Consider the following 16,135-nt stretch of genomic DNA (forward strand, 5'->3'; position numbering starts at 1 on the left):
TTAGATTTATACAGACGTCATCTCAACATCACAGGTTTCTCTATACTGCTGCTACAGTTTTGGACCTACCCACTGCAACTCTTGGACCTGCCCCCTGCATTGCCTTGGAACTGCCCGCCTTTGAAGATATGAGAATCATTACTGTAGTTGAAGTAGATCATAACAAACAATGTAAAATTAAACAATTGTGCATCCCCCAACACCCAAGTGAGATGGAATAAATCTGAGGCTCAAATCCTCAGGTTCCTGATTCAGAGGCAAGAGTGCTACCAATTAGTCAAGAATGCTGACACTCGCCCAAATGCAAAGCATATTCACTCTAAAATTTTCCATAGCAATTTACATATAAGGCCCTCATATCTCAGGTGAGAGACTGATTTGTGTGAACCAATGTTCCCTTCTAAGCTGCATAACATTCAGCAATCCAGGGCGCACTATGCCGTGCAACAAACAGACCGCGCAAAATAGAGAAAAACTAGAGGGAATGTCGGTATGAAGTTGGGCTTTATGTGCCAGATTTAATGGTACTTTCAGATTTGGATGCCTCTCACTTGTAGCAACTTCGCAAGAAATTACACCAGGTCTGATGCACATTGCACAAATTCAACATAAGACCATAAGACATAGGAGCAGAAATTAGGCCATTCGGCCCATCGAGTCTGCTCCGCCATTCAATCATGGCTGATAAGTTTCTCAACCCCATTCTCCTGCCTTCTCCCCGTAACCTTTGGTCCCCATACCAATCAAGAACCTATCTATCTTGATCTTAAATACACTCAATGACCTGGTCTCCACAGCCTTCTGTGGCAACGAATTCCATAGATTCACCACTCTCTGGCTAAAGAAGTTTCTCCTCATCTCTGTTCCAAAAGGTCTTCCCTTTACTCTGAGGCTGTGCCCTCCTAGTCTCTCCTACTAAAGGAAACATCTTCCCCATGTCCACTCTATCCAGGCCTTTCAGTATTCTGTAAGTTTCAATCAGATCCCCCCTCATCCTTCTAAACTCCATCAAGTATAGACCCAGAATCCTCAAACGTTCCTCATATGTTAAGCCTTTCATTCCTGGGATCATTCTCGTGAACCTCTAATAACATCTAATGCATGCAGGAATGGCATTAATTTTTCACTAAAACTAAAATTATAGTTCAGCATTCAAAGCTGCTGTCAGGCTTTAAGAACAAAGCCTTCCGTTCCCACAGCTCACATTGCTAGAAAACTTAGTGTGAACTTACAGATTTTGTCTTGTGTAGATTTCCTTCATGTGCCTGCTTGGAAAGGTCCTGACGTCCAATAAGCGAACAGGCAGCTTCAGACCAATCTGAGGAAGGCTGTTCACGGCAATGATAGATAGCGTCCCGTATTGGGAGAGCAACCCCAAAGGGAACAGACTCCAAATCCTTTAAGGTAAATCCTGGAGAAGTAATACAACATAGGTGATGTTATACTGAACATTCCTGCTTTACAAAAGGTACTAGCTATACGATAGATTTCTGGATACTAATGACATCAACGGATATGGAGATAGTGGGTAAAAACGACAGGGGTGGATGATCAGCCATGATCTGTTTGAATGGTGAAGCAGGCCCGGTGGGCTGAATGGCCTACTCCAGCTTGTATGTTCCAATGAGTAACTGGCGCACACACATGAACGTACAAAGTCTCTTGTGAGGACTTGCATTTCCATCTGAAGCCGAACAATGTCGTAGTTTTCATTCTTTGGGGTTGTATGCTACTCCCAATCACAGAATGGTTAAGCACAGGGCCCAAGAGACACACCTACCAGCTTACCAAGCTGCTTCACTACCTAGTTGTGCAATAAGCAAAGTGTGATCCTTATTTGTGTTGAAATGGCAGATCTCAACTCAGATGGTCAGAGATGTGCGACAAACAGCCTCAGCTAGCGTGTGAATAATAAGTAAGCACTGGCAGCAAGCTCCACTCTGACACACCCCACATTTGAACAGCTGGCCGACACTCGTCGTGCAGGTTCACGTGAATAAAAGTCGCCCGAATGAGGCCTGTGGAGGTGCCCGGCACTAACCAAATTGCCTTGAACAAGGAGTCCACACCTTCAGGAGAGGAGAGGGTAAGAATACAAGAACTTGTGAAGTCGCAAACTGTAAATGTAATTCCACATCCTAACATATGGCACTGGAGTTGAAAGTTCTGTGCCAATGGGCTTACTTATTTCATCATCATTGCCTAAAAAGGTGGTGGAAGCAGCTTCAATTGTAGCTTTCCAAAGGGAATTAGATTTAAATTGACAAAGGGTAGGGAATGGGACAATGGGTTGAACGGCCTCCTTCTGTGCTGCAGGTTTCTATTCTCCCCACCACCTCCCAAGCTGTCCCATGACCATATAAGTATCCCATGCACAATGACGGATTGGAGCTCTGCTCCCAGGTAGATACAAAAGGTGCTGCAAGACTCAGAGGGTAGCCCACAATATCAAACTTTCCTTTCCATCCTCCCTCACAAGGAGGAATTCTTCATCTCCCCATCACACCTGGCTCAGCCCTCTAAGCTCAGTGTGGGAAATGGTAGCTGACAACCAGCTGGACTCTATGATGTCCTGGTGCTCCAACTTAATGCACTGCTGGCCACACCTGGTCAGATATTTAAAAATAATACAGTAACATTTCTGTTTTGGAAGCTTACCTAGGTTTGTAAGTGACACCACCAGCTTTGCCGCTAAGCTGGAGGACAAAGCGCATGGATTCAAACTGAGCCTGAGGAGAGAGGGAGAAATATAAAAGTAAGTAGGGGCTTTGGCATTAGCCAACAGCAGAATGAAGAGAAAATTGCAATGTCGACAGTTTTGACGTTCATTACCTTTTGTTGTCTTCCTCTGCTTGCTGCTTCCTTTGCCCTGTTGAATTTTTTAGAACATGTAGTGGTTTAAAGGTGACTGAATTATTAGGAGAGAACATCATCTTAACCTCAGCCCTTCCAATTGCACTCTGTGCCTTATCAGGAGTGTTACAACTCCATTTTGGATGCATATATTTTAACAAAACTTTGTGTTAATCAGAAACCAAAGCATGGCACAACTTTTACTGGGACCTCTTATGAGCTCATCTGACAAAGAATCACTACGAGGGGAAAAATCTCTTATGCCATCAAATTCCACTCAACCAAGAGCTTAAAGTTCTCTCAGGGACGTAACTCACATCCTTTATGAAACGTGGAGGGCACCATTAGTGTTCTCACTGTTTAACTTAACAGAATCTTGCAATTCAGACTGATTCTTCCAAGGTTATGGGTGGGTCCAATGTTCTGTCACACTCCAACAAATGCCATAACTGTACACTTACCCTATGTGGCATGATTCTACATAAGTGCCGGAGCAGTGAGAATGTCACTGCTGTGTGATAACAACTCATGTGCCCTATTGTCAAACAATTAGCTTATTAAACAGGAAAAGCAAAGACAATTCTGGAGGGGAGAAGGCTGAGGGGTGACCTGATGGAGGTCTTCTAGATTATGAAAGGGTTTGTTCTGGTAGATGCAGAGAAGATGATTCCACTTGTGTGCAAGCCAAGAATTAGGATCTATAAATATAAGATAGTCACTAATAAATCCAGCAGGGAAAAAGAAGAAACTTCTTTATCAATAGAGTGATGGGAATGTAGAACTGGCTACCACGGGGAGTGGTTTAGGTGAATAGCATAGAAACAGGCACATAGAAAATAGGAGGAGTAGGTCATTTGGTCCTTCGAGCCTGCTCCGCCATTCAATGTGATCATGGCTGATCCTCCCATCTCAACGCCATACTCCCACTCTCTCCCCATGCCTCTTGATGCCTTTAGAGACTAGAAATCTATCTATTTCCTTCTTAAATATATTCAGTGACTTGGCCTCCACAGCATTCTGTGGTAGAAAATTTCACTGAGTGAAGAAGTTTCTCCTCATCTCAGTCCTAAATGGCCTGCCCCATATCCTGAGACTGTGACTCCTTGTTCTAGACCCACCAGCCAGAGGAAACATCATCCTTGCATCCAGACTGTCCAGCCATGTCAGAATTTTATATGTTTGAATCAGATCCCCTCTCATTCTTCTAAACTCCAGTGAATACAGGCCAAGTTGACCCAATCTCTCCTCATACAACAATCCTGCCATCCCAGGAATCAGTCTGGTGAACCTTCGCTGCACTCCCTCTCTGACAAATATATGTTTTCTTAGGTAAGACCACCAAAACTGCACACAATACTCCAGGTGTGGTCTCACCAAAGCCCTGTACAGTTGCATCTTTAAGACATCCTTGCTCCTGTACTCAAGTCCTCTCGCAATGAAGGCCAAAATACCATTTGCCTTCTTAAATGCTTGCTGCACCTGCATGCTTGCTTTCAGTGATTGGTGGACGCCCAGGTCCCTTTGTACATCAACATTTCCCAATCTATCACCACTTAAATAATACTCTGCCATTCTGTTTTTCCTTCCAAAGTGGATAACTTCACACTTATCCATGTTATACTGCATCTGCCATGAATTTGCCCACTCACTCAACTTGTCTAAATCACCTTGAAGCCTCTTAACATCCTCCTGACCACTCATTCCTAAGTTTTAAGTTGTCAGCAAACTTGGAAATATTACATTTTACATCGACATTGTAAATATCTGGGGCCCAAGCAATGATCTTTGTGGTACCCCACTCATCACCTGCCACTCCATAAAAGACCCATTTATTCCTACTCTCTGTTTCCTGTCTGCGAGCCAATTCTCAATCCATGTCAATATATTATTCTCAATCCCATGTGCTTTAATTTTGCACATTAACTCTTATGTGGGACTTCATCAAAAGCTTTCTGAAAATTCAAATGCATCACATCCACTGGTTCTCCCTTATCTATTCTGCTAGTTGCGCCCTCAAAAAACTCCAGTAGGTTTGTTAAACATGATTTCCCTTTCATAAATCCATGTTGACTCTATCTAATCCCGTTGATCTTTTCCAAGTGTCCTGTTATCACATCCTTTATAATAGACTCCAGCATTTTCCCTACTACTGATGTTAGGCTAACTGTCTGTAATTCCCTGTTTTCTCCCTCCCTCCTTTTTTAAATAGTGGGATTACATTTGCCACTCTCCAATCTGCCAGGACTATTCCAGATTTTGGAAGATGACAACCAATGCATCCATTATTTCCATGGCCACCTGGGATGTAGATTATTGGACCCTGGGGAATGATTGACTTTCAGTCCCATTAATTTCTCCAGCACTGTTTTTTTCAGTAATACTAATTTCCTTCAATTCCTCCTTCTCACTAGACCCTTGGTTCCCTAGTATTTCTGGGAAATTGTGTGTGTCTTCCTCCGTGAAGACAGAACTAAAGTAGTTGTTTAATTGCTCTGCCATTTCCTTGCTCTCTATTATAAATTCTCCCATTTCGGACTGTAAGGGACCTACATTTGTCTTCACTAATCTTTTTCTTTTTACGTACTTATAGAAGCTTTTACAGTTCGCTTTTATGGTCCTTGCAAGTTTACTCTCATACTCTACTTTATTTTCCTCTCTTAATCATCTCCTGATCCTCTTTTGTTGAATTCTAAACAGCTCCAAATCCTCAGGCTCGCTATCTTTTCTAGCAACTTGATATGATTCCTCTTTGGATCTAATATCATCCTTAATTTCTTTAGTTAAACATGGTTGGGCCACTTTTCCTGTTGCGTTTTTGCTCCAAGAAGGAATGTATAATTGTTGCAATGCACATATTTGTTCCTGAAATATTAGCCATTGCCTATCCACTGTCATGCCTTTTAATGAAGTTCCCCAATCTATCTTAGCCAACTCATACCTCCATAGTTTCCTTTGCTTAGATTTAGGACTAGTTTCAGTTTGGACTACTTCACTTTCCATCCTAATGGAGAATTCTATCATGTTTTGGTCACTGTTCCCTAAAGGACCCCACACAAGAAGATTATTAATTAAACCCGTCTCACTGCACAATGCCAAATCTAGCATAGCCTGTTCCCTAGTTGGTTCCTCGACATACTGATAAAAAAAAAACCATCTCGTACACACTCCAGGAATTCATCCACCACAGTGTTGTTGCTAATTTGGTTTGCCCAGTTTATATGTAGGTTCAAGTCACCCACGATTATTGTAGCACCCTTGTCAAATGCATCCCTAACTTCCTGTTTAATGCCATCCCCTACCTTATCACTACTGTTTGGAGGCCTATAGACAACTCCCACTAATGTTTTCCGCCCTTTGATGCTTCTTAGCTCCACCCAGACTGATTCTACATTTAGATTTTCTAAGCCCAATATCTTCTCTCACTATTGCACTGATTTCATCCATAACTAACAAAGCCACCTCACCTCATTTTCCTTTTTGCATGGTCCTTCCTAAATATTGAGTACATTTTTTTTTCTGCTTTCATTTCCTTTTTTCTTTCATTCCTTCTTTTTATTATGTTAGAGTGGGTCAGTCATGAGTTAAGAAACAATCTTCCCGCTTTGTTTATTTCTTGGATTTCCTTTTAACAGTACTTTTCAAACTGGCAAGAGTAGAGGTGCCCTTCACAGAATGTTCCAGTGCAGAAGGGGGCATTCGACACATTGTGTCTTCACTGGGCTCTCCGAATGAGCAATTTACTTGTGCCATTCTCCCACCACCTCCCCGTGACTGTGCACATTTTTACTTTTCCAATAACAGTCTAATTCTCTTTTGAATGTTCAATTGAACCCGCCTCTACCCCGAGAGTCAATTTGGCAGAAAAGCAAGAGGCATTTTAAGTAAAAAGCTGTAAGTGCTAGGAATCTAAAACATAAGAAAGCGATGGGTCGAATGGCCTGTTTCTGTTCTGTAAATTCGATATAGCATTGCTTCACGGTGTGCGTTTCCGCCTTCTACCTTTCTTATGTTTTAGATTCCTAGCACTTACAGCTTTTTACTTAAAATGCCTCTTGCTTTTCTGCCAAATTGACTCTCGGGGTAGAGGCGGGTTCAATTGAACATTCAAAAGAGAATTAGACTGTTATTGGAAAAGTAAAAATGTGCACAGTCACGGGGAGGTGGTGGGAGAATGGCACAAGTAAATTGCTCATTCGGAGAGCCCAGTGAAGACACAATGTGTCGAATGGCCCCCTTCTGCACTGGAACAATTCTGTGAAGGGCACCTCTACTCTTGCCAGTTTGAAAAGTACTGTTAAAAGGAAATCCAAGAAATAAACAAAGCGGGAAGATTGTTTCTTAACTCATGACTGACCCACTCTAACATAATAAAAAGAAGGAATGAAAGAAAAAAGGAAATGAAAGCAAGAAAAAAAAAAATGCATCCATTGAGCCTTTCATGGCCTCAGGATGTCCCAGAGGATTATACAGCTAATGGAGTACTAATGAAGCTTAGTCACTGATGGAACTCAGGGAAACGGAAGCCAACTTGCATACAGCAAGCTCCCACAAAAAGCAATGAGATAAACAAGCAGATTATCTGTGCTGGTGGCATTAGTTAAGAGATAAATATTAGCCATGACATAGAGCCTGCTTGTTCTAAATAATGCTGTGGGATCTAAACAGTTTACATTTTAAGTATTACTTTTGGTGAGTAAACTAAAACTGAATTCCTTTTAACCTTTCTGCTCGTAGCTAACTTCAAAGTGCTCTGGTGCAGGGCTCCCAGTACACAACTACTATTTACCATCATACGTTTTCTCTTCCCTTTGGTTTTGCAGAACAGGTGCTCCAGGACTCCAATGCCCTTCTGAACAGGTTGTCTAGGAGAGTTTTCAAATCAGCCTGGGAGATGGTTTTCTCTCTTACATCCTTCACTAACACCTAGTTTCTACTGTAGGCATCCAATTAGTAACAGGAGCGGTTCTTTGTGGGATGGCGTTGTGAAGGAAGCAATTAAACCTGCACCTCATACCACTTACCTTTCCATAAAAAAAACTTGTGCTGCTCCCAGTCTTATCTTAACATTGCACCACAGCCATTAACTTCAAAGGATAAAATGTATTTTCTGAGGCATGGCAGCTTTAAGAGGCAGCTCCTCTGTGAATTCCATTTCTGGGCCACATTCCTTGATGTTCTTGTTGCCTTTAGCAGTAAACGCATTACAAATCATTCTTAGCCAAGCAAATTATTTGGATGTAGTTAAACACACAAGTAATTTTCTGACAAGCAATGTGTCTGGCATACTTATTGCTGGCTCTTGTGGAGGTTAACTCCCATGTGCACTTAAGCACAACAGCAAAACAGCTCACCCTTTGCTGTACGATAGGGAATAGGAGGGATTTCAAACCTGCCTGTGTTGGTTCTCTCTAGCTCCTACTAGCTACAGCTTGTGTGTGGTATTTTACCCATTGGTTGCCAGCAGTAATAGAAAATGGAACAAGCTTGGATGCATGTTGGTAGAATTACTAAGCCCATACTACACACTGAAAGGAATATTTAGCCCATAAACATTGTCACAAACCTACCTCAAACTGTGGTGCACATCAAAATTGTGACCTTGAAAGTGAAACTTTTTCAGTGCTCTCCCAAATACTGCAGAAAATTGAATTCATATTAGAAGAAAGACCAAGTACCTGCTGCAATTCTAGATAAATACATGGATGACTCATAGGAAAGTGCCTTTTCATCACCAAGTATGTACAGTGCAAAACTCTGCAACACAAAAAAAAATGCACAATTTAGCAAGAGGATACCATACACTACTTGACCTCTCATACTCTTCAATCATTTCCTTGGCCAATGAAAACACGATGGGTCAAATGGCCTCCTTCTGAGCTCTTAACAATTTGGTGATGCTATGATAATGGGAAGCAGTTACATTTCAATTGTCTATCGACATTTTCCTCTTCTAACCTCTATATTGTACTTACCGGTTGCATAACTCGAAGTTGTTTTATTCTTTTACGGCCAGCATTTATTGCCCATCCCTAATTGCTCTTGAGAAGGTGGTGGTGAGCTGCCACCTTGAACTGCTGCAGTCCCTGTGGTGTAAGGACACACACAGTGCTGTTAGGGAGTTCCAGGATTATGACCCAGCGACAGTAAAGGAACGACAATATAGCTCCAAGTCAGGATGGCGTGTGGCTTAGAGGGGAACTTGTAGGTGGTGGTGTTTCCATGCATCTGCTGCCTTTGCCCTTCCAGGCGGTGGCAGACGTCTGGGGTTTGGAAGCTGATGTCAAGAAGCCTTGGCAAGTTGCTGCAGTGCATCTTGTGGATGGTACACACTGCTATCACTGTGCGTCAGTGGTGGAGGGAGTGGATGTTGAAGGTGGTGGATGGGGTGTCAATCAAGCGGGCTGCTTTGTCCTGGATGGTGTTGAGTTTCTTGAGTGTTGTTCGACCTGCAGTCATCCAGGTAAGTGGAGAGTATTTCATTACAATCCTGACTTGTGCCTTGTAGATGGTGGACAGGCTTTGGGGCGACAGGAGATGATTTACTCTGCGCAGAATACCCAGCCTCTGACCAATTCTTGTCGCCACAGTATTTATATGGCTAGTCCAGTTCAATTTCTGGTCAATAGTAACTCCCAGGTTGTTGATAGTGGGGAGTTCAGTGATGTTAATTCCATTGAATGTCAAGGGGAATGGTTGGATTCTCTCTAATTGGAGATTGTCATTGCCTGGCACTTGTGTGGTGTGAATCTTACTTGCCACTTGTCAGCCCAAGCCTGGATATGCTTCAGGTCTTGCAGCATATGGGCACGGACTGCTTCAGTATCGGAGGCATTGTAAATGGTGCTGCTGAATATTGTGCAATCATCAGCGAACATCCCCACTTCTGACCTTATGATGGAAGGAAGGTCATTGATGAAGCAGCTGAAGATGGTTGGGCCTTGGACACTTCCCTGAGGAGCTCCTGCAGTGATGTCCTGGGACTGAAATGATTGACCTCCAACAACCACAACCATCTTCCTTTGTGCTAGGTATGTCTCAAACCAATGGAGAGTTTTCCCCCGATTCCCATTCATTCCAGTTTTGCTAGGGCTCCTTAATGCCACACTTGGTCAAATGCTGCCTTGATGTCAAGGACAGTCACTCTCACCTCACCTTGGGAGTTCAACTCTTTCGTCCATGTTTGAACCAAGGCTGTAATAAGGTCAGGAGCTTAGTGGCCCTGGCAAAACCCAAACTGAGCGGCAATGAGCAGCTTATTGCTGATTAATTGCAGCTTGATCATACTGTTGACAACCCCTTCCATCACTTTGCTGATGATCAAGAGTAGGCTGATGGGGTGGTAATTGGCTGGTTGGATTGTCCTGCTTTTTGTGTACAGGACATACCTGAACAATTCTCCACATTGTCAGGTAGATGCCAGTGTTTTAACTGTACTGGGACAGCTTGGCGAAACGCACAGCTAGTTCTGAAGCACAAGCCTTCAGTACTATTGCTGGAATGTTGTCAGAGCCCAAAGCCTTTGCAGTATCCAGTGCCTTCAGCCATTTCTTGATATCACGTGGAGTGAATTGAATTGGCTGACAACCGGCATCTGTGATGCTCGGGACCTCAGGAGGAGGCTGAGATGGAACATCCACTCAGCACTTCTGGCTGAAGATGTTTACAAATGCTTCAGCCTAGTCTTTTGCACTGATATGCTGTGCTCCCCCATCATTGAGGATGGGGATATTTGTGGAGACTCCTCCTCCTGTTTGTTCTTTAATTGTCCACCACCATTCATCACTGGATGTGGCAGGACTGCAGAGCTTAAATCTGATCCGTCAGTTGTGGGATCGCTTGACTCTGTCTATCATTGCTGCTTTCGGTGTTTGGCATGCATATAGTGCTGTGCTGGAGCTTCACCAGGTTCCAGGTATGCCTGGTGCCGCTCCTGGCATGCTGTCCTGCACTCTTCATTGAACCAAGGTTGATCCCCTGATTTGGTGGTAATGGTAGGGTGGGGGATATGTCGGGCAATGAGATTACAGATTGTGGCTGTTTACAATTCTGCTGCTGCTGATGGCCCACAGTACCTCATGGATGTCCAGTTTTGAGTTGCTAGATCTGTTCAAAACCTATCCCATTTAGCACAGTGGTAGTGCTACACAACACAATGGAGGGTATCATCAATGTGAAGACGGGACTTCGTCTACACAAGGACTGTACAGTGGTCATTCCTACCAATACTGTCATGGACAGATGCATCTGCAGCAGGCAAGTTGGTGAGGATCAGCTCAATTAGGTTTTTCCTTCTTGTTGGTTCCCTCACCACCTGCCGCTGACCCAGTCTAGCAGCTACGTCCTTTAGGACATGGCCAGCTTCACTGTGGTGGTGCTACCCAGCCACCCTTGGTGACATTGAATTCCCCCACCCAGAGTACATTCTGTGCCCTAGTAGCCCTCAGTGCTTCCTCCAAGTGTTGTTCAACATTGAGGAGCACTGCACTGATTCATCAGTTGAGGGAGGGAGAGTTGGTATGTGGTAATCCGCAGGATGTTTCCTTGTCCATGTTTGGCCTGACGCCATAAGACTTCATGGGGGCTGGAGTTGATGTCGAGAACTCCCAGGAGCAACTCCCTCCCGACTGTATACCACTGTGCCACAACCTCTGGTGGATCTGTCCTGTCTGTGGCTCAGAACATAACCAGGGCTGGTGATGGTGGTGTCTGGGACATTGTCTGTAAAGTATGTCAGGCTGTTGCTTGACTAGTCCGTGGGACAGCTCTCCCAATTTTGTCAGAAGCTTTGCAGGATCGACATGGCTGGGTTTGCCGTAGTCAAATCCGGTGCCTTGGTTGATGCTGGGTGGTCCATCTGGTTTCATTCCTTTTTTAAAAACTTTGTAGCGGTTCTGATGCAACAGCGTGGCTTGCTAGGCCATTTCAGAGGGTATTTAAGAGTCAGCCACATTACTGTGGGTCTGGAGTCACATGTCGACCAGACCAGGTAGGAATGGCTGATTTCCTTCCCTAAAGGACATTAGTGAACCAGATGGATTTTTACGACAATCAACAATGATTTCATGGTCACTATTACCAAGACTAGCTTCTTAATTCCAGACTTATTAACTGACCTTAAATTCCACCAGCTGCCATGGTGGAATTCAAATCCACGTCCCCACAGCATTAACCTGGGCCTCTGGATTATTAGTCCATTGACATTACCACTATGCCACCAACTCCCCTAAAGAGAATTATATAGCAATGAAGGGAGTCATTCCTCCTATCATGCCTGTGCTGGCTCTCTGAGACACCCATGTAAACCCACGGGTTGTTGTCTCAAGATCCCCTCTAGGCCCAGCTCTCGCAAACAGCTTTGTTGGGTTCCACGGGAAACACGTCTTCGAAGGAATGACACCAACCTCCTACCCCTTGCATATTTCTGAAACGTAGATGACATGTTTGCTATATTGGAATCCGCAGCTACATGTAAGAATTTCCTTACACACCTTAATGGGCTCCAACTTGCGCTCAAATTCACCTCAAATGAGCTCCCTTTCCGTGATGTGCTAATTGAGAAATCTGCCAGGGGTTCTCTGCTGACGTAAACTACAACCCTGTCTTCACTGGACAACATACCTATTGGCATTCCTACAGTTCCACACACTGTAAGATTGGCCTTATCTGCAATCATTAAATAAGGCCCGAGCCATTTGCTCACCGTGTAAGCTTGATGCTGAAATAGGGCGCGCCTAAGCCATCCTGTGAGATAATGGCTACCCTGATCAGACCATTGCTCACTGTGTATCGCACAGACTCACGAATGAGCCCAAAGCCGTCACTTTCGGTCCCAAAAAGTGCTCAGTCTACCTCAGATTACTCTGGAAGGTTAAGGTATCTTAAAAATTTGAGCAACAGGTGAAGCTAGCCGTTTCACACTGCTACTATGCAGTAGAAACACGAATGGTGTTCACCACGAACTGGATGCTGCCGTCAAGTCAAAAAGACGTTCTGCCTATCACACAATCAAGTAACATGAGGAGTGAATTTCACTGCCAGTGTGATGCTAGGTACGTAGGCTGTCCGTCTCAAAGACTGGCAGATTATATCAAGCAGCATGTCCCTTTGGCTGTTCGCAACAGGCAAGGTACTGATCATACCCAACCAGCCATGCTTGTAAAATGCAAAACATAGGCCAGAATTTTCGGTTCCCCCACTGGCAGGTTTTTAGGTAGAGGGTGGGCAGCATGAAACTGAAGGGACGGGATTCCCTCCGGATTCCTGCTCGTCCCGACGAGACAGCGATTTTATGCTGGGGTGGGCAAGGCCTCGGATGGGGAGCCCGCCTTTGCCCCAATTGAGGAACTTAAATGACCAATAATGAGCCACTTGACGGCGTTTCCCGCCCAGTCTCAATTTTCAGGCTGGCGGGAGGATTGAATTTGTGTGGGGGAAGCCCGAAAGTCAACGGAGTTAGATACAGGGCAGGAAGGAGGGGGGGTGATGGTGGAGACGTCTCCATCAGAAGCCGCCTTTCTGAAGTCGGGCCACCCTGTCCCACTTAAAGTTCAGTGGCCTCCGGACCTCCCTCCGCCTTCCCCCCCACCCCGACCTCTCTCCCAAGACCTCGATCGCTCCCTCAGTCTTTCCCTATCCTCTCTGCTCTGGGTATAAACTTTTGAATGGCGGGGTCTCATTTCCCACCATCCAAAGAGTCGGCAGGGAATGCATCCCTGCTGACTCCTAGTGCCCCACAGCCATTTCACGTGTCAAGTGGTTGCAGATTGGACTTCCACCCCTCACTCAGGAGTAAGTCCTGTCTTAGAGAGCTGCCAGCCAATCAGATTGGCCAGCTGCGTTCCAGTCCCTGCAGTGACAAGAGCTGCAGGAGGATGTCGGAGACCAAGTCTGGGCAATGGAGTCCCAGGTAAGTTGAAAGGGTCCCATGGCAGGGAGTGTAGGGGAGGCTTGTGGAGACGCGAAGGGGGCAACTGGGGAGGGGAGAGGACAAGCCAGCAGGGGGGAGATCTGCAGGCCACCGGACTTTCGGCGGGGGGGAAGGGGTGTCCTGCTTCAGAAAGGGACCCACCCAGGGTCTAACTCCGTTCATTTTCGCACTTACCCCATGCAACTTCAATCCTCCTGCCAGCCTACAAATTGAGGCTGGGTGGGAAATGGCCCTTACGTGGCCACTTAAGGGCCTCAATTGGGACAAGGCCTGGCTTCCCGTCTGAGGCCTTGCCTGCCCTAGCATAAAATTGCTGTGTTCAGGGCGGGTGGGAACATGGAGGGAATCCCATCCCTTCAATTTCACGCTCCACCCCCACCTAAAAATGCACTGGTGGGGAAGCTCAAAATTCTGGCCTTGGGATCCTTTAAACTTGCCTGGGCCTCCAGTGCCTGGGCCTAATTTCAGGTGTCCTCCTGCATGTTCTCAGCAGTCCACTGCAACTTTCATTGCTACAGGGTCTGGAGAGCTGCCGGCCAATCACAGCTCTCCAAGGTGGGGCTTCCTCCTGAGTGAGGGGCCAAAGTCCCGCCCACAGCCAAGTGATGCTCATTTGAGCATGAAATAGCTGCTGGGCACCCGGGATCAGCGGAGGTGTGTTCCCCATCGACACTTCGGATGGCGGGAAGCAAGATTCCGCCATCCGAAAAGTTATTGCCCGATATTAGATGTGATTCTGCAATTGGACAACATTTCCTAAACAATCCTGAGCGTGCTAACAATTACACTGACAACCAACTGAAGATTATCAGGCTCACTGTGTGGTTCACTTACATGTGCTAGAAGCTCCATACATTATTACACAGGGCCCTGCCCTTTGCAGACAGAAAGAACATGTACACACATCGCACCTTTTTCAACTAAACAAAATAGGTGACAGCCATTCTCTGGTTCATTCCCTAGGGCAATGCCTTGACCAGAGTCAACCTGCCAGATCTGAATTCAAACAAAGCTTAGCAGTTAACTATCAGTTAACTGGTGCATTCACCATGGCAATGCCTCTGCCAGTCAAGGTCCACTTGCCAGACGTTCGGCGCTCTCTTCTCATGCAGTATAAATTGTTGTTCCCTTTACATTTGGTTTTCTTGTGAACTGCCCTGATGTGTGCAAGACATAAAGCTTTGACAACATGTCTTTTTTCAGCAATCAGTCATTAGTCATTACCCATTAGTCTCAATAAACTGTACTTTGCCCATTATCCTTTTATAGTAAATTATCCTTTTTTATAGTATATCCAATTCCATTTTCCTTCTCCTTTCTTCCCTCAGAGATTACTCTCCACTATACTCTTTTGGAATTATAGGCCAGATGAATGCACCCTTGTTCAAAAATGGGTGCAAAGATAAGTCCAACAACTACAGGTCAGTCAGCTGAACTTCGGTGGTGGGGAAGCTTTGAGATGTAATAAATTGGAAAATTAATAGTTACTTGGGCAAATGCAGGTTAATTAAGGAAAGCCAGCAAGGCAGGGGACAGGGAGAGATCCCATAGGAATATAGGAGCAGGAGTAGGCCATTTGGCCCTTCGAGCCTGCTCCACATTCAAAAGATCATGGTTGATCTGGTTGTAGTCTCAGCTCCACTTTCCTGTCTACCCTCCATAACCCTTGACTCACTTATCTATCAAAGATCTAACTTTGCCTTGAATAAATTCAGTGACCCAGCTTCCACTACTTTCTGGTGATGAGAACTCCACATGCCAATGACCCTTTGGGGGAAAAAAAAAGCTCCTAATCTTGTCTTAAAAGGGAGGCTTCTTATTTTTAAATTATGTCCCCTAGTTTAAGTCTCCCCAACGCACCCCCCCACCCCAACCACCCGCACCGCCCCGCCCCTCGCCCGCAAGAGGAAACATCCGCCAGGTATTCGCCCTATCAAGTCCCCTTAGGATCTTATATATTTCAAAAAGGTTGCCTCTCATTATTCTAAACCCCAATGGGGATAGGCCTAACCTCTTCAGCCTTTCTTCGTAAGACAACCCCTTCGCCCCAGGTATGAGTCCAGTAAATCTTCTCTGCACTACTTCGAAAGCAATTATATCTTTTTTAAAAATGAGACCAAAACTGCACACCATACTCCAGGGGTGGTCTCAACAAGGCCCTGTACAGCTGCAGTAAAACTTTCCTATCTTTACATTCTATTCCTCTTGCAATAAACTCCAACATTCCATTTGCCTTACTAATCACTTTCTGTAGCTGCCGACTAACTTCTTGTGATTTATGTACCAGGACAACCAGATCCCCTGTGTATCACTGAGTTCTGCAATCTCTCTCCATTTAAATACTATACTGCTTTT

The 16,135-nt window shown here is 45.0% G+C and overlaps 1 protein-coding gene across 4 annotated transcripts in view; it reads right to left on the reverse strand.

Annotated features, from left to right (window-relative positions):
* anapc1 (anaphase promoting complex subunit 1) overlaps nucleotides 1-16,135 on the reverse strand; it is a 222,829-nt gene that overhangs the window by 132,768 nt on the left and 73,926 nt on the right. For all 4 annotated transcript variants that reach the window (XM_078542651.1, XM_078542649.1, XM_078542650.1 and 1 more), the window contains 4 exons: nucleotides 8,529-8,607; nucleotides 2,833-2,869; nucleotides 2,659-2,729; nucleotides 1,233-1,411 (listed from right to left, as the gene is read on the reverse strand). In XM_078542651.1, the coding sequence (XP_078398777.1) occupies nucleotides 1,233-1,411; nucleotides 2,659-2,729; nucleotides 2,833-2,869; nucleotides 8,529-8,607 (366 nt within the window). The remainder of the gene's footprint in view (nucleotides 1-1,232; nucleotides 1,412-2,658; nucleotides 2,730-2,832; nucleotides 2,870-8,528; nucleotides 8,608-16,135) is intronic.

The sequence above is a fragment of the Cetorhinus maximus genome, chromosome 5, assembly GCF_964194155.1.
Source record: "Cetorhinus maximus chromosome 5, sCetMax3.hap1.1, whole genome shotgun sequence".
In the NCBI taxonomy this organism is placed as follows: domain Eukaryota; kingdom Metazoa; phylum Chordata; class Chondrichthyes; order Lamniformes; family Cetorhinidae; genus Cetorhinus; species Cetorhinus maximus.